The sequence below is a fragment of the Coffea arabica genome, chromosome 8e, assembly GCF_036785885.1.
Source record: "Coffea arabica cultivar ET-39 chromosome 8e, Coffea Arabica ET-39 HiFi, whole genome shotgun sequence".
Taxonomy (NCBI): Eukaryota; Viridiplantae; Streptophyta; class Magnoliopsida; order Gentianales; family Rubiaceae; genus Coffea; species Coffea arabica.
Genome location: NC_092324.1, coordinates 34205126 through 34227667, shown reverse-complemented (window position 1 = coordinate 34227667; position 22542 = coordinate 34205126). Strand labels below are relative to the sequence as shown.

General features: G+C 33.0%; 1 protein-coding gene across 3 annotated transcripts; it reads left to right on the top strand.

Moving 5' to 3' along the window:
- The first annotated feature begins 19433 nt into the window (after nucleotides 1-19433).
- LOC113703552 (uncharacterized) lies at nucleotides 19434-22542 on the top strand. Of its 3 annotated transcripts, XM_027224950.2 has the most exons (4): nucleotides 19434-20033; nucleotides 20098-20278; nucleotides 20873-20920; nucleotides 21366-22542. In XM_027224950.2, the coding sequence occupies exon 4, from the start codon at nucleotides 21368-21370 to the stop codon at nucleotides 22259-22261; it is 894 nt and encodes a 297-aa protein (XP_027080751.1). In that variant the 5' UTR covers nucleotides 19434-20033; nucleotides 20098-20278; nucleotides 20873-20920; nucleotides 21366-21367; the 3' UTR covers nucleotides 22262-22542. The 3 variants fall into 3 exon arrangements, with proteins under 3 accessions (XP_027080751.1, XP_071916694.1, XP_071916693.1); XM_072060593.1 differs by having other exon boundaries at nucleotides 20111-20278; nucleotides 20873-22542; XM_072060592.1 differs by having other exon boundaries at nucleotides 20873-22542.

Sequence of the window (22542 nt, the reverse complement as noted above, 5' to 3'; positions counted from 1 at the left end):
AATGCCCATAAAAAGTTGGTACTTTGAATAGATAATGCTCATTTGCCCGTAAACTACACTCCCTAAAGGCTATTTTGTTAATTACTTTGTAGTACTTTGTTATTCCTTTGCTAATACTACTTGGCATGTAGTACAAAGGATAAATCTGGCATAAATTTCTTATTCCATTGATAAAAAGACCTGCCTGCCTTATAACTATTGTAATGAAAGATATATCTTTAGAGTTTATAACAAATTATTACTTAAGTTTGAGAAAATTATAAAATATTTATGCATAGTTTATCAAGATACCATTCGCAATTTCCTAATAAAAAAATAGGGGCTAAATTGTAAAAGCTAGGGTGCCATAATAGAAATAATAAAATTGGTGTATTACATATGGGGGTTAAATTGCAAAAGTTAGAGTGCCATAGTAGAATTAATGAAATTGGTGAATTACATATGGGGCCAAATTACAAAAGTTAGGGAGTAATAATAGAATTAAAGAAATCGGTGTACTACATATGGGGCTAAATTGTAAAAGTTAAGGTATCATAATGGAATTAATGGAATTTTTTACAATATTTGGGGCTAAATCGCAAAAGTTAGGGTGGCACAGTAGAATTAATGAAAGTGACTTAGAAATAAGTACTTTAAACAGTGACGATTAATTCTTGTCACTAAATCCGAATCGGTAGAGTGACAGTGACGATATTAGAAGTTGTCACTATATAGATCATTTTAGTGACAACATTTTTCAAGCTCGTCACTGAAGACCTAGTTGCTTTGAGCAATTATGATAACTTTCCTTGTCATCACTAAACAACCACGTTTTCTGACGACTTTTGTCGTCACTAAAAAATGTTGTCACTAATGACCATATTTCTTGTAGTGCAGTTTGTGACGAAAATAACGGGTCGTCACTAAACATTTAGTTGCTTTGATGCAATTGTGACAACTTTAGGTGTCGCGACTAAAGAATCCCCTTTTGCGACAACTTATTGTCATCACTAAAAAATGTTGTCACTAATAACTCTTTTTTTTAGTGATCAGTGACGACAACAAAAAGTCGTCCGTAAATAGGCCAAGCAATAGTGATGACGTTCTTAATGTTGTCACTATTGTGTGTTCTAAACACTCCCGCGCTCTTGCTAAATCTTGGCGGGAATTTACTAGTGACGACTTTTCTGAGTCGTCACAAATGAGTTGGCTCCCATTAGAGGTTTGTGACGAGTTAGAAAGTCGTCAATAAAAGATCCATTTTTGTGACAACTTTTTTTCGTCACAGAGAAAAGTTGTCACTGATGACTAATTTTCTTGTAGTGAGTCTTGGTGTTTTGGAGTGTAAGCACAATATTGTTTAATTTTTGTACTTCCCATTTTGCTCTCCTTATTTTATTATTTAATTTATTATGTTTTCATTTATAGTGGCAATTATCAATATAAGACCACATTCCATCATATTTGTATTAAAACGGTAATACATATGAAAAACTTCCTAACCAAAACCCTTCACCTGCTCATGGTTAGTCAATAATATTCATATTATTGAAATAGGTTTATAATTACTAATATCAAGAAAATACACGTCAAAATAAAAGAATAAAAATTACAAATCAAATTAAGAGAAAAGGAAAAAAATAAAAACTACAAAAAAGAATAAAAGAAAAGAATAAAACAGGATAAACTTGTCACTTTTGCCAACAAAATTATAATTACTCTATAAAATCAACAACAAACTAGGAATAATTATGGTGCAATATTTACATCCCAATATTAACAAACATAGCACTTAAAAGAATAGAAAAAGTTCATATTCAAAGAATCCATATCTATTTAATTAAATAACAGATTAATCTTATATACACTATTAGTGTATACACTATCATCATTAGATATATACCACATGTGCAAAATTTGAATTTGAAATCCAAAATTTACTCATATTCATCCAATCGTGATAGTGTATATACTGATGATGTTTATAAAATTTACTCTTAAATAATAGGGCATCACATTTCATTTTGAACAATTTTGACTAACAAATTCAACTCATATAACATGTGAAATTGGCATAGTAAAGTATGTGAACAAAATGAATACAAAAACTTAAGTTTTATTTGGCATGAACATTTAGATCACTCAAATTTTTGAAAATAAAAAAACTGGTCCTACATTAGAGTTATAAATAATAAACCTATTATATATTCTGATACAATTTTTTAAGAAAAAAGTACAAGAGGTAATCATAATTTATTGAAATTATGTCAAAACATTGAGTATTTTGGTCAAATCTCATCTTTTCAATTGCTAAAATTAAATGATTTCATTGGAATTTCCTTCATTGACGTTAATTCAACCAAGACATATCTAAACTTTGACTGGTAAATGATGTTATCAAGAGATTGAAGTTAAGAGATGAATGCACACCATAAAAAGTGAAATAAATTTGAAATTGAAATAATATAAGCCAATTTATTTACTCTAATGCCTTTTTTGAAATTGAAACTATTGTTGAAATATTTATTTTACAGATATTTATAAGCTCTGTTGGCTGCTCCAGCTTTTAATGTCTAGAAGTATGGTCCTTGCTTAATAATATTGTTTTGTTTGTAACAAATCATAATATTATGATTTTATGTAATGACATTATGTGTACCAATATTATCTGAAAAGCTCAAAAACTATTTTGACAAATATTAGATTCATGGTTTCAATGGAAATGATATTTTCAAAAAATCACTTTCAAAGAAAGAAAAATAAATTTTATGATGTTAACAATTAGCATTTGTCAAAATATTTCAATACCAACAAAATAAAAATTTTGAGACAATATAATCACATGCAAAGCTCGTAAAGTATTACTAGTAAAATTAAAAGCAAAGCAAAATTTCTCTCTTATTAAAACTTGTGCTAAAATTTTTTTTTATGCTTTTACTTGTTATTTTAATATCTACTTTTAATGCTTTTTACATTTACATTAATTGTGCTAATATTTACACTGTACCATATAATTGTCATCCTTTGTTTGGTGTCTTCGTTTGCATTACCATCATTCATTCGTCAGAATCACTCAAGGAGGACGACAAATTTGTGTGGCAATCATATCAGCGCTCTTCCAAATTTTGATAGGACTAGTTTACTTGGGGCCTAACGCCTGCCCAGAATTTGAGTTGATTTGTTATATCACAGAAGATATGATAGAAGAGTTATATGCTAAATTTGATCATAAAGAGTAGTTTGCCTCGTTGCCATCACAAGTAGGTAGTTTTTTTTTTTTTTTTTTTTTCCGGCTTGAAGATTGACTTGATCAAAGTAGATTTTTTGCAGCCTAGCTTTGAACGGGAAGTGCTATTAGAGGCTGTTGATCAAGAACATTCAGCTTATTTTTTATTGCTCAATTGTCCGATTAATTATCCACTTGTATAACATCTAAAATGGTTTCAATTGTAGTGTTGAATTATGGAACCTCATCGTCCACTGGTATAGCCTCTAAGTATTTCGCTAAATGCAATTACAATATGGGACATGCATAAAGAAGCCCATTTGCTTAGTCTTAGGACCCGTTTTACTTGTGGTGACTTATAAAGAAATACTTCTGATACAAGTGCTTTTAACAAAAATATTTTTAAATTTTAAAAAAATTGAGCTCCTTAAATCACAGAAAATTAGTTATCAAATATCTTAGAAGCACTAAAATGTCCCTATAAGTGCTTTTTTTTCTTTTTTTTTTTTTTGTAAACGCACCGCAGCCCATGGAAATTCAACCATATATAACACGCATCTAATAGGGATGAGAATGATCAAGAAAAATTCAACCATTCATAACACGCATCTAATAGAGACGAGGCTGGAACGAATGCTAATGATCAAGAAAACAGCAATTAAAAAAAGAGAGAGAAAAAAAGGTGATGCATGGACCAATTGACTAAACTACTCAACAGTGCATAATATGTATAAATGCGTAATATAATTGACTAGTAGTGCAAATCAAGGCAATATCATGACTTATATGATCAAAATGTAATACCTAAAATTCCCAATACCAAGACAATGTGTAATTTCAACTTGGGCCAAAATGATGGCTATTACACCGATTTATATTTAGGGATGATTTTAGAAACCTCCCCTGAGATTTCTAACTATTTCACTAATCTTCCTCTAGATTTTGAAAATTATATTAATCTCCTTTGAGATTTATTATCTTGTAACATCTAAGTCTAACCAACAATTAAAACGTGATATTAGAAGAGAGAAGATAATATGATTTCACCATTTTCCCTTATTTACTAATTGCTTCATTAATCTAATACCAACCTAAACATTAAAGAAAACACTATAATTTGTTTTTTATCATTAGGGTTTAAATCATATATGGCATCAAAAATAGTATACTATTCTATATATTTCACTTAATGTAAAATCTAAATTACTCTTTTCAGTTATAAACCCATTGTCAAATATCATCAACAAAAAATAATTTAAAAAATTTGCAAACAAAATATTACAAGGAGCGAATTTTAATACCATAAAAATCTCAACAACTAACCTTAATATGTTGAAAAGAATATTTATGATGTTTAAATTTGTTTCTTTAATATTTTAGTTACAAATTTTTTCATTATTTGTTATTGATTATGTTTGACAATAGGTATGTAATTGACAAGAGTATATTTTACGTATTTTTAGTGTGTTTTATTAATTAGTTTTGGTGTGCTTTAACTACTTTTATAGCTAATTAACTAGGATTCTACTGAAAATATGCATTTCATGGTTTAAGTGGTAAAAATTGCATTTCTATAGATTTTTATGGTGAAAACTTCATGTTTTTGTAGGTTTAAGGATTCAATCATCAAATGGAGTGACTTGAGAAGATAATTGGATTATTGGTGATGATTTGAAGTGATTAAAAGAGAATATGAAGTGCAAAAGAGTAAAAGCAATCAAGAACAAAAGAAGAAAAGTTTCATAGCTTTTGACACCTTGTGGTATTTCAACTATATCTTGAACTACAAGCATTGGATTGAGGTGATTCACCATTTTAAAGCTAAGAGATAGATCTATATTTGGTATGAAGATATCGAAGTCCAGTTCAGTCTTTTTCCTAGTCAAAAAGTCGAAATACAGAAGTGCAATTTCAGGGTCGAAAGCTGAAATAAGGTTTTGACCAGTCAAGGGTATTTTGGTCATTTCTCGGTCCACAGAGCTCCAAATTGGATGATACTTCATACATTGGAAAGCTAACGCAAAGGGCTACAACTTTCATGTTTTACCCTAGTGTTATTTCAGCCTCTAACATCAAAAAAATATCAGTTGAAATTGGACAAAAAACAAAGCAAGGATGAATTCTACCTAGAAAAGTGCAAACTTGCAAAGAGCAAAACGGGGGCCCAAAACTCTGGAAATGGCCACGTTTTCTACCTGTGTGTTAGTAGATTTCGGCTGCAACTTGTGCTCTTTTCACACAACCTTTTTGACTACTTTTTCTGCAAAGATTCCGACTGTAAATGATCAGATGAGTATGGAAACTTTGAGAAGCAATCTTGGAGAGTTTCAAGAGTCAAAAATAGCAACTAGAAACAACCCTTCTTGGCTCTTGAATCCTCTATAAATAGAGGCCTTTGGAGAACATTTTGATAACTTTGGAGGCTAGAGAAACTCACCAAAAATGTAGCTTTCATTAGAATTTCCTTAGTTCATTAGTTAGGATAGTATAGAGTACTTAGTGTAGCTTTTCCTTCTTGTATTTGTAGCTAGATTTGGATGAAGATTGAAGGAGCAAAGATGAAGAGTTGAACCTCATGTGACAAGGGTGATATCTCTCCTATCACTTTCTCTCTTGTATTTGATTTCATGTTTAGCTATAATACAAGCTTGGATCTTGTTTTTTGTTTAATTAAAGTTTATGCCTAGAGTTATGGTTGAACTTGCTATATCTTGTTAGTGTGTTTACTTGGTTATGGTTGATGATATTATTTTGAGCAAGTTATTTATCACTTTTGATTTTCTAATCATGATTAACTGGCCATTAGTTGTGATTATCTAAAGGTGTTAAGTTTGCAATTAGAATTGGAATTTAACACTAGTTCAAGGAAGTGGTAAACCTATGGAGTACACTCATGAGAGTAGAGATGCACTTATGTGGCTTAAGTGACTTGTTTCATGTAATTTCATAGAAGAAATGAGCTTGTAGTTAATTTTATAAAGGTGTGATTATCTAAAGGTGTTAAGTGTGCAATGAGAATTGGAATTTAACACTAGTTCAAGGAAGTGGTAACCTATGGAGTACACTCATGAGAGTAGAGGTGCACTTATGTGGCTTAAGTGACTTGTTTCATGTAATTTCATAGAAGAAATGAGCTTGTAGTTAATTTTATAACCATGAGAGTAGGTATGGTTTAGCTACAAGTATAATTTATTCGCTACGAGAGTAAGTTTCACATACATTAGAAAATTATGCCATAACTAGCCAAGATAATAGCATTCACTTAACCGGTAACTTCATTTGCAAGAGTAGTAAGGAATTCCATACCTCTAGGAGCTTTCTAGTGTATTTTTATCACTTTTATAGTGTAGATTTATTTTCTTATACTTGTAATAGTCTAAATAATAAAGGAATTCGAAAAACACCGGTAATTGTCACTCTTCCCTGTGGGATCGACCCTTAATACCCTATACTCGCTTACGATTTGTATACTTGCGATAAATCGCATGGGGGTATTTTGAAATTTATAAATGTAAAACTTAATTGTGAATGAGCTAAATTGATATGTATACCCCGCGCACGTCAAGTTTTTGAATGTGTGGTACTTGTAGTATTTCCAAAATCTTGTCTAAAATTGCAAGATTACCCCAAAAAGTTTCAACATTTTTTCAATTTTATCCAAGGGGTAACAAGCTCCACACCATTAGTAGTTCAAATTCCTTCTACTTTTGAGATAAATATATGTGATTTGAAAATTTCTTTTCTCATTTAACTTGGAAATGACTATTATGTGATTATAATTTGTGCATTTATAGGAAAGTATATCTTGTAAAATGGAGAAAATTATGCCTACATTTTGCATATTTGATAAAATTTCTTCCCTTTATTTGATTTTATAAGTTAAATGATTAATATGGTCAATAAATGTAACACTCTTCTCATGATAATTCTTTTGAGGGAATTTTTATTATCTTTGTTTAAAAAAAAAAAAGAAAGAAGGAAACAAGTAGAAAAAGAAAAAAGAAAAAAAGAGAAAATAAAGAAAAAAGAATAAGAGTTGTTATACTCCAATGGTTCTTGTACTTAATAACTGGGAGTTTTCGTCTACAAATGTTGACTTTCGCGTAAAACGGTGCTTGAATTAAGAGTAGGCAAGGCAACTTGAGGATGTGAAGTGTTGAATAACCAGCGATCTTCATCTAAAAATGTCGATCTTCGCATCAAAAGGCACGTTCACAACTTGAGTAATATTTAATTATGTTATATGAATACATGCCTCTTTAAGTTTGAATAAGAGATGATCATGAGCTTAAGAAGCATTTTATTGACCATATGACTCACTTGCTTGTGAAATTCGGTAAGGATGAAAAATTGACTTGAATTTGTTATAATAGAGTTATAATTGGCTCTCCTTCACTTAATATTATGAGTACTTGAGAATTAATTAATGATTGTATAATGGTCATTTATCTTGTTTTTAAGAAAATGAAGTTGAAGGTGCACATATGTTTATTTTCAAAATGTTGGATCATTGTTGGTTTGTATTTCTAATTGCTTGAGGACAAGTAATGGTTCAAGTGTGAGCGTATTTGACAAGAGTATATTTTACGTATTTTTAGTGTGTTTTATTAATTAGTTTTGGTGTGTTTTAACTACTTTTATAACTAATTAACTAGGATTCTAGTGAAAATATGCATTTCATGGTTTAAGTGGTAAAAATTGCATTTCTATAGATTTTTATGGTGAAAACTTCATGTTTTTGTAGGTTTAAGGATTCAATCATAAATGGAGTGACTTGAGAAGATAATTGGATTATTGGTGATGATTTGAAGTGATTAAAAGAGAATATGAAGTGCAAAAGAGTAAAAGCAATCAAGAACAAAAGAAAAAAAGTTTCACAGCTTTTGACACCTTGTGGTATTTCAACTATATCTTGAACTACAAGCATTGGATTGAGGTGATTCTTGAACCATTTTGAAACTAAGAGATAGATATACATTTGGCATGAGACATCAAAGTCCAGTTCAGTCTTTTTCCTAGTCAAAACGTCGAAATACAAAAGTGCAATTTCAGGGTCGAAAGCTGAAACAAGGTTCTGACTAGTCAAGGATATTTTGGTCAATTCTCGGTTCACAGAGCTCCAAATTGGATGATTCTTGATGCATTGGAAAGCTAACTCAAAGGACTACAACTTTGATATTTTACTCAAGAGTTATTTCAGCCTCTAATATCAAGAAAATATCAGTTGAAATTAGACAAAAAATAGAGCAAGGTTGAATTTTGCCTAAAAAAGTGCAAACCTGCAAAGAGCAAAACAGGGCCTAAAATGCGGGAAATGGCCGCGTTTTGTACGTGCGTGTTAGTAGATTTTGGCTGCAACTTGCTCTGTATCTTATGCTCTTTTCACACAACCTTTCTGACCACTTTTTCTGCAAAGATTCCGGTTGGAAATGATCAGATAAGTTTGGAAACTTTGAGAAACAATCTTGGAGAGTTTCAAGAGTCAAAAATAACAACTAGAAACAACTCTTCTTGGCTCTTGAATCCTCTATAAATAGAGTCCTTTGGAGAACATTTTGATAACTTTGGAAGGCTAGAGAAACTCACCAAAAATGTAGCTTTCACTAGAATTTCCTTAGTTCATTAGTTAGGGTAGTATAGAGAAGTTAGTGTAGCTTTTCATTCTTGTATTTGTAACTAGATTTGGATGAAGATTGGAGGAGCAAAGATGGAGAGTTGAAGCTCATGTGAAAAGGGTGACATCTCTCCTATCACTTTCTCTCTTGTATTTGATTTCATGTTTATCTATAATACAAGTTTGGATCTTGTTTTTATGTTTAGTTAAAGTTTATGCCTAGAGTTATGGTTGAACTTGCTATATCTTGTTATTGATGTTTACTTGGTTATTTGATGATGTTATTTTGAGTAAATTATTTATCACTTTTGCTTTTCTAATCATGATTAACTGGCCATTAGTTGTGATTATCTAAAGGTGTTAAGTTTGCAATGAGAATTGAAATTTAACACTAGTTCAAGGAAGTGGTGAACCTTGGGAGTACACTCACGAAAGTAGAGGTGCACCTATGTGGCTTAAGTGACTTGTTTCATGTAATTTTATAGAAGAAATGAGTTTGTAGTTAATTTCATAACCACGAGAGTAGGTATAGTTTAGCTACAAGTATAGTTGATTCGCTACGAGAGTAGGTTTCACATACATTAGGAAATTACGCCATAACTAGCCAAGATAATAGCATTCACTTAACCAGTAACTTCATTTGCAAGAGTAGTAAGGAATTCCATACCTCTAGGAGCTTTCTAGTGTATTTTTATCACTTTTATAGTGTAGATTTATTTTATTATACTTGTGATAGTCTAAATAATAAAGGAATTCGAAAGACACCGGTAATTGTCACTCTTCCCTGTAGGATCGACCTTTAATATCCTATACTCGCTCACGATTCGTATAATCGCGATAAATCGCGTGTGCGTATTTTGGCATTTATTAATGTAAAATTTGATTGTGGATGAGTTAAATTGATATGTATACCCCGCGCACATCAAGTTTTTGAATGTGTGGTACTTGTAGTATTTTTTGTGTTTATTGCTTGGACTTGATGTTTGGAATATAAACTGCACTTGAATGTTGTCTATTTTGGATTTGCTGGCAGGGAGTTTCATCCACTTTTAGGTGAAACTCTGTCAAAATTTTTCCAAAATCTTGTCTAAAATTGCAAGATTACCCCAAAAAGTTTCAACTTTTTTTCAATTTTATCCAAGGAGTAACAAGTTTCACACCATTAATAGTTCAAATTCCTTCTACTTTTGAGATAAATATATGTGATTTGAAAATTTCTTTTCTCATTTAACTTGAAAATTACTATTATGTGATTATAATTTGTGCATTTATAGGACAGTATATCTTGTAAAGTAGAGAAAATTATGCCTACATTCTGCATATTTGATAAAATTTCTTCCATTTATTTGATTTTATAAGTTAAATGATCAATAAATGTAACACTCTTCTCATGATTATTCTTTTGAGGGAATGTTTATTATCTTTATTTTTCAAAAAAAAAAGAAAGAAGGAAAACAGTAGAAAAAGAAAAAAGAGAAAAAAATGAAAAAAGAAAAAAAAAGAATTAGAGTTGTTCTACTCCAATGATTCTTGTACTTAGTAGCCGGGAGTCTTCATCTACAAATGTTGACTTTCGCGTAAAACGGTACTTGAATTAAGAGTAGGCAAGGCAACTTGAGGATGTGAAATGTTGAGTAACCGGCAATTTTCATCTAAAAATGTCGATCTTCGCGTCAAAAAGCACTTCACAACTTGAGTAATATTTAATTATGTTATATGAATAAATCCCTCTTTAAGTTTGAATAAGAGATGATCATGAGTTTAGGAAGCATTTTATTGACCATATGACTCGCTTGTGAAATTGGGTAAGGATGAGAAATTGACTTGAATTTGTTATAATAGTGGTATAATTGGCTCTCCTTTACTTGATATTATGAGTATTTGAGGATTAATGAATGATTACATAATGGTCATTTACCTTGTTTTTGAGAAAATGAAGTTGAAGGTGCATATGTTTATTTTCAAAATGTTGGATCATTGTTGGTATGTATTTCTAATTGTTTGAGGACAAGCAATGGTTCAAGTGTGAGGGTATTTGACAAGAGTATATTTTACGTGTTTTTAGTGTATTTTATTAATTAGTTTTGGTGTGTTTTAACTAATTTTATAGCTAATTAACTAGGATTCTAGTGAAAATATGCATTTCATGGTTTAAGTGGTAAAAATTGCATTTCTATAGATTTTTATGGTGAAAACTTCATGTTTTTGTAGGTTTAAGGATTCAATCATCAAATGAAGTGACTTGAGAAGATAATTGGATTATTGGTGATGATTTGAAGTGATTAAAAGAGAATATGAAGTGCAAAAGAGTAAAAGTAATCAAGAACAAAAGAAGAAAAGTTTCACAGCTTTTGACACCTTGTGGTATTTCAACTATATCTTGAACTACAAGCATTGGATTGAGGTGATTCTTGAACCATTTTGAAACTAAGAGATAGATATACATTTGGCATGAGACATCGAAGTCCAGTTCAGTCTTTTTCTTAGTCAAAACGTCAAAATACAAAAGTGCAATTTCAGGGTCGAAAGCTGAAACAAGGTTCTGACCAGTCAAGGATATTTTGGTTATTTCTCGGTCCACAGAGCTCTAAATTGGATGATTCTTGATGCATTGGAAAGCCAATTCAAAGGGTTACAGCTTTCATGTTTTACCCAAGAGTTATTTCAGCCTCTAACATGAAGAAAATATCAGTTGCAGTTGGACCAAAAACAGAGCAAGGATAAATTCTACCCAGAAAAGTGCAAACCTGCAAAGAGCAAAATGGGGGCTCAAAACTTGGGAAATGGCGGCATTGTCTACCCGCGTTTTAGTAGATTTCGGCTGAAACTTTCTCTGTAACTTGTGCCCTTTTTACACAACCTTTTTGACCACTTTTTCTGCAAAGATTCTGGTTGGAAATGATCAGATGAGCATGGAAACTTTGAGAAGCAATCTTGGAGAGTTTCAAGAGTCAAAAATAACAACTTGAAACAACTCTTCTTGGCTCTTGAATCCTCTATAAATAGAGGCCTTTGGAGAACATCTTGATAACTTTGGAAGGCTAGAAAAACTCAACAAAAATGTAGCTTTCCCTAGAATTTTCTTAGTTCATTAGTTAGGATAGTAAAGAGTAGTTAGTGTAGCTTTTCTTTCTTGTATTTGTAGCTAGATTTGGATGAAGATTGGAGGAACGAAGATGGAGAGTTGAAGCTCATGTGACAAGGGTGACATCTCTCCTATCACTTTCTCTCTTGTATTTGATTTCATGTTTAGCTATAATCCAAGCTTGGATCTTGTTTTTATGTTTAGTTAAAGTTTATGCCTAGAGTTATGGTTGAACTTGCTATATCTTGTTAGTATGTTTACTTGGTTATGGTTGATGATGTTATTTTGAACAAGTTATTTATCACTTTTGCTTTTCTAATCATGATTAATTAGCCATTAGTTGTGATTATCTAAAGGTGTTAAGATTGCAATGAGAATTGGAATTTAACACTAATTCAAGGAAGTGGTAAACCTAGGGATTACACTCGCGAGAGTTGAGGTGCACCTATGTGGCTTAAGTGACTTGTTTCATGTAATTTCATAGAAGAAATGACCTTGTAGTTAATTTCATAACCACGAGAGTATGTATGGTTTAGCTACAAGTATAGTTGATTCGCTACGAGAGTAGGTTTCACATACATTAGGAAATTACGCCATAACTTGTCAAGACAATAGCATTCATTTAACCGGTAATCTCATTTGCAAGAGTAGTAAGGAATTCCATATCTCTAGAAGACTTTCTAGTGTAATTTTCATTAATTTCATATTTGTGGTAGTCTAGATAATAAAGGAATTCGAAAAACACCGATAATTGCAATCTTCCTTGTGGGATCGACCCTTAATACCCTATACTCGCTCACAATTCGTATACTTGCAATAAATCGCGTGTGGTGTATTTAGGAGTTTATAAATGTAAAACTTGATTGTGGATGAACCAATTGCATATGTATACCCCGCATTCGTCAGTAATTAAAAAGAGTAATTTAGATATTGTATTAAGTGAAAAATATAAAATGATATACTATTTTTTAATACCATGCATGATTTAATCTCTAATGATGAACAACAAATTTTTGTGTTTTCTTTAATGTGTGAGTTGGTATTAAATTAACTAAATAATATAGTAAATGAGGAAAATGATGAAATTATGTTATTTTCTCTCTCATAATATTACTTTTTAATTAGGGAAAATGACCTGTTTCATCCCTCACATTTCGCAAAAATATTCTTTTTGTTCCTCACTTTTAAAATGAAGCAAATTTGTCCCTGACATTTAAAAATTAAAGCTATTACATCATAAACCTAATTTTCAATCTAAATCAAACCATCCAATAACCCAGTAATAAATTTCGAAAATAGAATTGACAGATCACTCGGTCAACTTCATCATATTTACATGACATTTATTAGACCAAAAAAATAAAAATTTTAACATAAAAGGCCATTCTTTGTCTCGGAATAACACAGTTTTTTTTGGATAAATCTTTTCATGCACTATTAGTATATCCGATTGCGAATCTAGATGTGTATCATAAATATAAAATTTGATGTTTAAATTTAAATTAAAATGATATGACGGTACATAAAACCGTCAGTGTATACAATGATAATATAGGAAAGATTAATTTTTCTTTTTTATGTTATAATTTTTTATTTTTTCTTTCTAGGTTTATTAAATTTCACATGTATATTAAGTTGAGTTAACCAAGTGATCTACCAATTACATCTCCAAAATTTGTAATCAGGTTGATTGGTGGTTTGATTCAGATTGAAATTTGGGTTCAGGGATGTAATAACTTCAGTTTTTAAATGTCAAGGATGAAATTGTTTCGTTTTAAAAGTAAGGGACGAAAAGAATATTTTTGTGAAATGTAAATGATGAACCGATCATTTTCCCTTTTAATTATTAGTTAGATAAAAATATTACAAAATAATTAATCTTAAGAAAAATTAGTGTAATTTTTAAAACTTGAAAGGAAGTCAGTAAAATTGTCAGAAACCAGGTTTCTGAAGTTATCCCTTATATTTATGCAAAGTAAAGTTCAAACCATTTGTATGGCCATGCCATTATTAATTTTTCCTTCACCTTCGGCTAGAAATGATATACCCTGCTTTATTGGTGCCTAGCAGAGAGATATTTCGAGAAAATAGATGATCCTAAATTAATTCTGCATTAAAGAATCAACCCTGAGTTCAGCCGAAGACTTTAAAGAATTAGAGAAAATAGATATGGCAGAAAACAATTATGGGAGACGAGTAGAAATTCCAGAGAGATAACAATAATCACTTACAGCAGCAGTAATTTAAACAAAGCAAAGAAAGATTAGAGATATCAAACAATCCAACCTTGTATATATAAGAGTCCCGTACATGACTAGAGATTATCATCGAATCCATACTTCAATTGAAAGAGATAAAGAAAATAAGAGAAGAAGCCCATTAAAGTGAAGAAATTAAGGAAATGTGTGAGGTGTGGGGGGAATGGTTAGAGGGTTCTCCAAGTCCTTAGCAGTGGGGAGGAATTGAATTCTACAGTGTAGTCAGAGTGTGATTAATTAGTAATTACACCACAGTAGCATTCGGAGGGATACAAGATGAGGGTAGATAGGACCAACAAGTGTAAGATAGTCAAATAAGAAACAAAATGGAAGGCACTATGGATAAAAGACAGAATACCAAATTTTTTTTTTTAGGGTACAGAATACCAAATGTTAAATCCAACAAACTAATCAGAAAAAAGAACCCAACAAGCTAAGCCTTCAGTCCAAAATTCCCAAAACCCTCACCTACTCATGGTGTCCGTAAAGGACCATAAGCACTGTGCCTAATTCCCACTCCCCCTATCCAATGGAATAATTTAAACAGACTTTCTCAGCGAATAAACTCGGGGAAAGTAGAGTGTGTCAATTGGACGAACACACCCATAGTGATTGGGTGGGATGGATATCTCGTGTTCAAAAATTAGCATTTCACCCTGTTAGTCCTCTAGGACTCAAATAACTCCATTTTCTCCCATCAACTATTTGTATCAATGGATTGATTCCATCCAAAAGTTGAGATAATGGGTGAAAACAAAAAAAAAAGCTCATAATTAGTTGTTCATGGAGTTGAAGATACAAAATTTTGAGGGGTTGGTATTAATTTATGTCGAGTTGCATGATATAGAACCAAATTGCAGTTTAACATAAAGAAGGAAAAATAATCAAATTCAAATCCATTTCAAAGTTCAACCCCTCTCTTATTAATCACAACATCTGTAACGCCCCCACTTCTCCCTAAGGCGAACCAAAGGGTATCCGCGGGACGCCTACCCAACTCTCGCCAGGACTCACTACAATCCATCATTCAAAAGTTTGAAATATTTGAAGTAACTTCAATACACAATTAAAGTACTTCAAATATCTCACACTTACAATTATGTAGCTTTCAAGGTTAAATACAATCCAATGGAAAAGGGTACAATAGCCATCTGTTATAATATAACTTAAAGTTTTCAAAAGAAAACAATCTAGTACTACTCACGAGCACCCTTGGTCTCGAACCCTGTAAAAGAAAACCACAACGTGGGATGAGCTACACAACCCAGTGAGGTTCCAAGACATTCTAACAGTTCAAATAAATCAAGTAAGTTGGGCATATCATATGCATGGTTCAAGGTTACCTTTGAAATTTGGAAATCAATTAGTGTTGCAATCCAAGAGTATAACAAAACAATCGGAATGAGAAAGCGAGTTTCGAGCACCAAGATATGGTAATTCAAAGTTAGTGAAAATGTGAAACTGTTACGTAAATTCCAGGTTTAATTCACAACTTTGGGACTTTGATTGAACATCGAAATGGACTCGGAATGGCACCAAATTTTGGCAGTATTATCCTACCATATAAGGGCTATTCCTCTACCAAATTTTGTAGGAAAATTCATTCGTAAAGTTGGTTAACGAAATCACTAAAGTCCCAAGAAGTTCCTCGGCAAATCTGTCTTGGACTTCCGTTTTTCCGTTTTCAAAATGTTTGGCCAATAAAACACCTCAAACACGGTTCATTTCAGTAGATAATATCTAAGATATGTCCAAGGTACATTTGATAGGTGATTTATACCAAGAATCTTCGGAAAACAAGTCCCAAATCATTGTTAGTTACAAATCTGTCCAAGTGGAAAATTCTATCACTGTAGCAGTTTCAAACTTTGGCCACAACTCACTCAATTCAACTTGGAATTGGGTGTGGTTGATGGCGTTGGAAAGCTCTCTCATAAAGCTGAATTTTCTCAGAAGAAATCATTTTCAAATTCTATTCACAAACAGCTCGTTTTTTAGCATCAAGATACAAGTCCTGTCCTGTTTCCTGGAGAGAAATGAAACAGGACAGTGATTTTCAAACGAATGGTGTGCCTCACTCAAGTGGAACCAGAATGTGCATTTGGTACCAATGGAAAGCTGGGAATGTTTAGTTTCAAATGCCACTGACAGCACTCAATTTCGACATCGGAGTACAGAGGTATGAATGAAACAAGATGACTGCCTGGGCAATACGGGATTCATTTTCCAGTTTTACTAACTTTGGAAATCAACTCATTTGACCAACCAAATCATGTTATTTTTCAATGAAATTTTCTACACAACTCATATAACATGTACACAACATAAACAAGCCATTAGAACCTCAAAATTTTGCACAAAAGTGGTCGGACAAGGTAGGGGTAAAACGGTCACTTTTGCTCCAAGCACCTCCTTTGATTTTCTACCAACAATACAACATTAATCCACTAATTTAAGCACTAAACCACCATTAATTTCATCATCAAGCATGAGATCAGTCCCCAAGACAAAGGTGGGAGTTCATAGAGCCCACCCATTTCATTTTACACCATAAACAAGACTACCCACATGCATGCAAGAGTTTATACGCGCAATTGAACCTCCATAAAACAAGATTTCAGTAGTTGATCGTTACCTACTTGTGTGGTGAACAAAGTCAGAATTTTTGGCAACTGTGAATAGCAGTTCCTTTTCTTAGCTTAATGGGATCTCTAAATGTTTAGTTAAGTGTAGTTCGAATTTGGAGTGAATTGGAAGAGGTTTGATGAAGATTTGATGAAGTAAACTTGGTCCTTTTCTATCTTGATGGCCGGCGGTTTGGAGCTCAAGAGAGAGAGAGTCTTGATCAAAATTGAAGCTTCCAAGAGAAGCTAAAATGTGCGGCTCACAATGGCCCAAAAGTCAACCTTCTTCCCGCACGCGCACACGTGCGTTTCGTGCTCGATTCCTCGCGCGTTTGTTTCACTAGTGCACTAAACCTCTAATGCACTTATATTCATATAAATATTATTCACTCTTAATTGTCCCAAAATAAGGGTTTAAAGTTCCTAAATTTAAATCACGCGTGTGAAAACGCGTATCTCCAATTTAAGCGCAATAACGCGAAACTTCCGAGAAATTCTTATAACGATAGTACTAATAACTATCACTTGAGTATTTAAACATTAAAATACCTAATTTAGGTCCATTGTACATGTCTCCAATATTCCAAACTTATTGTACTCTCAATCGGTCAAGATTTCCAAAGACGTGTTCACTATTTTCACTAAACAAGCTTCCGGAAATTAATTTTTGAAACAAGTCATTTTAAAAATATAATGAAACTATATTTCCATGTAATTAGGTCTCAAGAGCTTAGAAAATAATATTCGGAGTAAAAGGCCAAATAAATAATTAAATAAGAGAGAAATAGGAGATTAAATAAGTAAATTTTGCGAGCCCTCACAACATCTAGAAGCATGCAGACTATGTTCTATGACTTATGTTAGAATACTTCACTTGATGGGAAGATGTATAAAAATATTTGGCCAATTAGATCTTTAAAAGGGAAAACAAGGGAAGATGGGAGGTGTGGAAATTCCACAGTGGAATGGGGAGGTGGTGTGATGGAGCGACGCTGCTGGTGTTAGAAATTACTCGAATTGAGATATGGAAGATGGAGGGAGGGGATGCGTTAGGTCCAGAACACTGAAGGACAAAATTATCCTTTAACCTAATGAAACCCAAATGTGGACTGCAATAAGCTAATTGAGTGATCCAAAACATGCCACGTCTCCATGGCAGACTTCAAGTCAAAAGTTTTGCTCCCTCTAAAGCTTTTGAGTTTGTCAGACTTACCATTTAAAACACCATTTTGAGTACTTTGAGTTTGTCAGACCTACCATTTCTAAACTTCTGTTTAGAAAAGGTCAAGAGTACTTTGCACTCAAACTATAATATTCAACGAAATCTGTTAGGAAATTGGCATAATTTCTTTTAGATAAAATTCTTGTTTTGTGTGAAAGTAACTAGTTTCCTAATTGGTTTAGTTACTTGAAGTAGTAGTCAAAGAATATTCTATTTTATTTAGGATTAGAAGTTATTTCCTATTCTGTATAAGTCTAGGAATTAGAATTGGTTTCCTATTGTTATTTGAATTTTTTGATCAAATAATGTCCCCTATAAATAGATGGGTTGACATACTACACAAGAGACACACAAGGAGACACAAGGGCATCATGTAGCCTTATACATGGGGCATGAGAGAGGGTTCTTGGGAGATGAGAAATAGTATACAAGCGTTGGGTTTGGGTTCAAATTATATTCTTGTATAGGGTTTTCCTCTCATAATAAAGAACGAGTTTCTTTCCGTGGATGTAGGCTCAATGGTGGAGTCGAACCACGTTAAGTATTGTGTGTCGGCTATCTTTTATGCTTGTATCTTGTTTACCATTAAATTGTTGTGTACTTGATAGTTCAATAATTGTTTATTCGGCGCTTGGATCCTAGCAAAATAAAAAATTAATCCCTCTCTGCCTCCACAAATTGAAGCTGCTGCTAGAGCTTCTACTTCCACTATAAAACTCAGCTCCATAATCAGAATATAGCCTTTAAGATCTTGATTTCCAATAGCAGCTTATTAGTATTTAAATTATAAATTCTAAATGAAAGCATAATTGCAGCATTTACAATCATTACAAGATATAGGGTAAATTCAAACTTACCAAACCGTAGGTGGCTCTTGAACTGGCCTATCTAGTTTTTGAATACTAGTTTATTGTCTGCCCCAAGGTTTAAGAAGGGTATGTTTTGATTTTCTACCCTTTAAGTTTACTCTAATTGTCACTATACAGCTCAAACTTAAATTTAGAACTTTTGCATTCTAATTTCTTAAACCACTTTGATCTAGTCGAAAGCATCATGCCAGATGATTTCAGTGATACAATATTCTGCCTATTTCGTTAGTTTTGTGAACTTCGTGAACAATTAGACCAAATCAGGATAAATTAAGATTTAGCATGAAAAGTACATAATATTAAATTTTGCGGTGCAAAGTGGAAGGCATAGAGTTTAAGGGTTGCAAACAGACTTTTAGTTACAAATTGATGGGGGAGTAACCAAGTGATTTTAGAGACTATGTTATGCTACAATTTTTTTGTAGCTCTCTTCCACATAAAATTGTCAACTCTTTACCTGTTTTTATTAACATATTTTGAGGAAATTTGGCAGTATTTAGTAGTCATGCATATTGAAATTTGGACATATCTCCAGCCTATTTCATTGAGCTATCACGTCTAACATATCTCCAGCCTAAGGGTATGTTTGGTTCCCTATAGAATTGGGGTTTAGAATTGGAATTGGGACCCTAATTCTAATTCCATTTTTTGGATTCTGCTCCCATCAAAGAATTAGAATTGAATCTGAATTCTATAGGAGTCCAATTCCATGAATTGAATTCTTTACCAGATCAAAAGAATTCTAATTCCAATTCCACAATTATACGGGTCCAAATGCGGATCTAATATGGATCAAAAATTAAAATCGGGTCAAGGGTATCGGCACCCCTCTCTTTCTATCTAACTCACCATTTTTCCTCAGCCGCAGGTGCTCTGCTCTCCACCATCGCTTCCACCTGCAACCCTTTCCCACCACCGTCTCCCCCCTGCCTTCCGTTTCTCTGGCCATTCCCTCCATCCTTCGCCTCTCTCGCCACTCGTCCACCTGTCACCTTGTCAATCGCGAGACCTACTCCATCCAATTGTTGTCACTCCGTCTCCACACTTCCCATTCCTCCATTGTTGCTGTAATCACCTTTATTCCCCTTTCTTTGGAAAGGGAAAGCGAGAACCACACGGGGTTAAGGCATTGAATGCTGCATGTGTTTTGTCCCAGGTAGGTTTATTTTTCAATTTTCTAATTAGTGATGGTCGATGAATCTTATCTGAAACTGGTGAAGATTTGTTTTGGAGGTGATTCCCGTTGTCTTCTTTGCTGCTGTCCCCGTATTGGTACATGTGAACTAAGCCATACGCTAGTTCTTACCGTGATTACTGTTGGTGTGAAATGATACCGGGATAGTTGTAGTTCTGCTGTGAACAACAGGGCAGTTCAGGATCTCCGGGGCTCAATCTCTACAGGTCATATGCAACAAATTTATTTGACAAAATTTTCAAAATATATACGTTTATTCCCCTGCCTCCTCTGTATGATTAATCAATTGCTGGTGAAGTAGTTGTCAAATATTTTATTAGACGCTGATGCGTATTCATCTCCATGTGTTTTTGAAATTAGCATGAAAAATGGGAAAAGGGTTTTTTTATTTTTCTATATTCTTTGCTTGTTGATCATTGCGGGTTGGAAAAATTGAGGAATTTACTTGCTAGGGAAACTTTTTGTATTTTTAGTATGAAAATGAATAATATTTGTATATTGCAGGAGTGGAAAAAGCAAACTAATAACAAAAAAGATCAAGAAAACTTGGTGGAATTGGACAGATTTTCAACTGAATGGAACTACTAAATTGTTAAACTAGCTTAGCTCCTATTATTTATGATGGTTGAGTGAGATATTCCCTAGACAATGCAAAGTATTTTTTTCATTTTGTATTTTGTTATTGCTGTTTTTGGGGGCTGTTGTACTCAAATCTTTTATAACTCCCTTCTCATATGGTTCAGTAAGCTGTTCATTTTCTATTCTTTTCTAAATTGCCTATTCCTTTACTTATGTTTCAGGAGATACCTACTGATCAAGTTCTAAGGCAGTTGAAGTACATAGAGAAGGTATGGCATTTTATTTTTTTCATATCGCATCTTTATCTATCTAGTCAGAACTTAGAATTGTTGTTGGTTTATAAATGTCAGCAATCACCCGAATCTTCAATAAGGCGACTTCTCTCTTTCCCTTCTTCCTGGTCTTTCATTTTGTGAAATGTGCTTTATTTACTTCCAAGTCTTAATCTAGCTCTCTAAGATGACCTTAGGACACACATTGTTACCAAATACAGTTACCAAATACAGTTACCTTTGATGGACGTTTCCCTTTATTTACTCTTCAATGATATGAAATCAATGTCCAGCCCAACACGTTTTTAAGTTTAGAGATCGATTGCCTTTCATGACTAGGTGCATATTTGCCTTTCATTTTTAGTTCTATAATGCAGTAGCTATTAAATATGTTCTTAAGAACATGACATTGTGATGTTTTTCTGGTGCATATCTGCCTCAGATATGGCATCTGAAGCAACATCTCAGTCAAAAAGGAAAGGCAAAGGGTATTTCACTTGGACTCCTGAAATGGATCGTGTAATGGGCACCTGTTTTATTGACCAAATGAACCAAGGAAACAAATTGGATGGTAAATGTGCATGGAAGACAGCAGCCTACACCATAGTAATGAATGCTTTATTCGATAAGCTCAATATATCTGTGACAAAGGCTAATATTATATCTCGTTTCAAGACATGGGAGAAACACTATGACATCCTATACCCACTGCTCCAGTCATGTAACTCTGGGTCTGCGATAATATGGGACTACTCTAGAGGTAGAATTGATGTTCGTGATGAGGATGTATGGAATGCTCGAGTAAGTGAGAATCCAAAAATTCTTCCTTATAGAAAAAAAATTGTGGTTGAAAATTGGGAGGATATCTGTACACTGTTTTCACAAGATCGTGCAAATGGAGAGGGTGCCCAAACTGTTTTTGAGGCTAATGTTGAAACTGAAGTTGAAGAGTCTGCTAATGTAGAGGAATCATTTGAGACTGATTCACGATCTTTAGAAGATGAAGTTATGAATGCACTGCTAGCTCGACAACGGTCAAAATCAAAAGCTTCATCTTCAACAAATGATCGTGGCACAAAGAGAAAACTAACGAGCTCTCAAGTACTTTACAAAGTGTTGGGACGAATGGCAGATTCACTGGATAAGTACTTAAATTTAGAATGCTCAAAAGTTACAACAAAAATGGTGGAAGACGAGTTATCTAAAATTGAATTGGATAGATTTCAATTGTTGAAGGGTATTGACTTACTTATGAATGACAGGACAAAGTATGACACTTTTTCTGGTCTCGGAGATGACTTAAAAAAGGATTGGCTATTGATGCACATTGGTAATTGATTTTTTTTTGGGTAATCTCCAGTTGAAGTTGTTTTTGTAGAAGAAGTTGAGCTGATTGCTGGAAGCCCAAGTAGAGCAAGTAAAAGTTGTTACTACTCCATCGTGTATCCATGACTTTTTAAATTCTGATGAGTTCTTTGTTTTTTATGTAATGGATCAAAACAAGATTATAGAAAGATTCGAGGGTGTATTTCAGCTATTTTCTATCTGTTTTTGAGATGATAAGAATGGAACATTGGATCTTTTGTCTGATGAAATAGCATTTTAGATATTGAGATTAA

Excerpts from the sequence above, each read along its gene's own strand:
- LOC113703552 (XM_072060593.1), top strand. The coding sequence starts at position 21,338 with ATGTTTTTCTGGTGCATATCTGCCTCAGATATGGCATCTGAAGCAACA.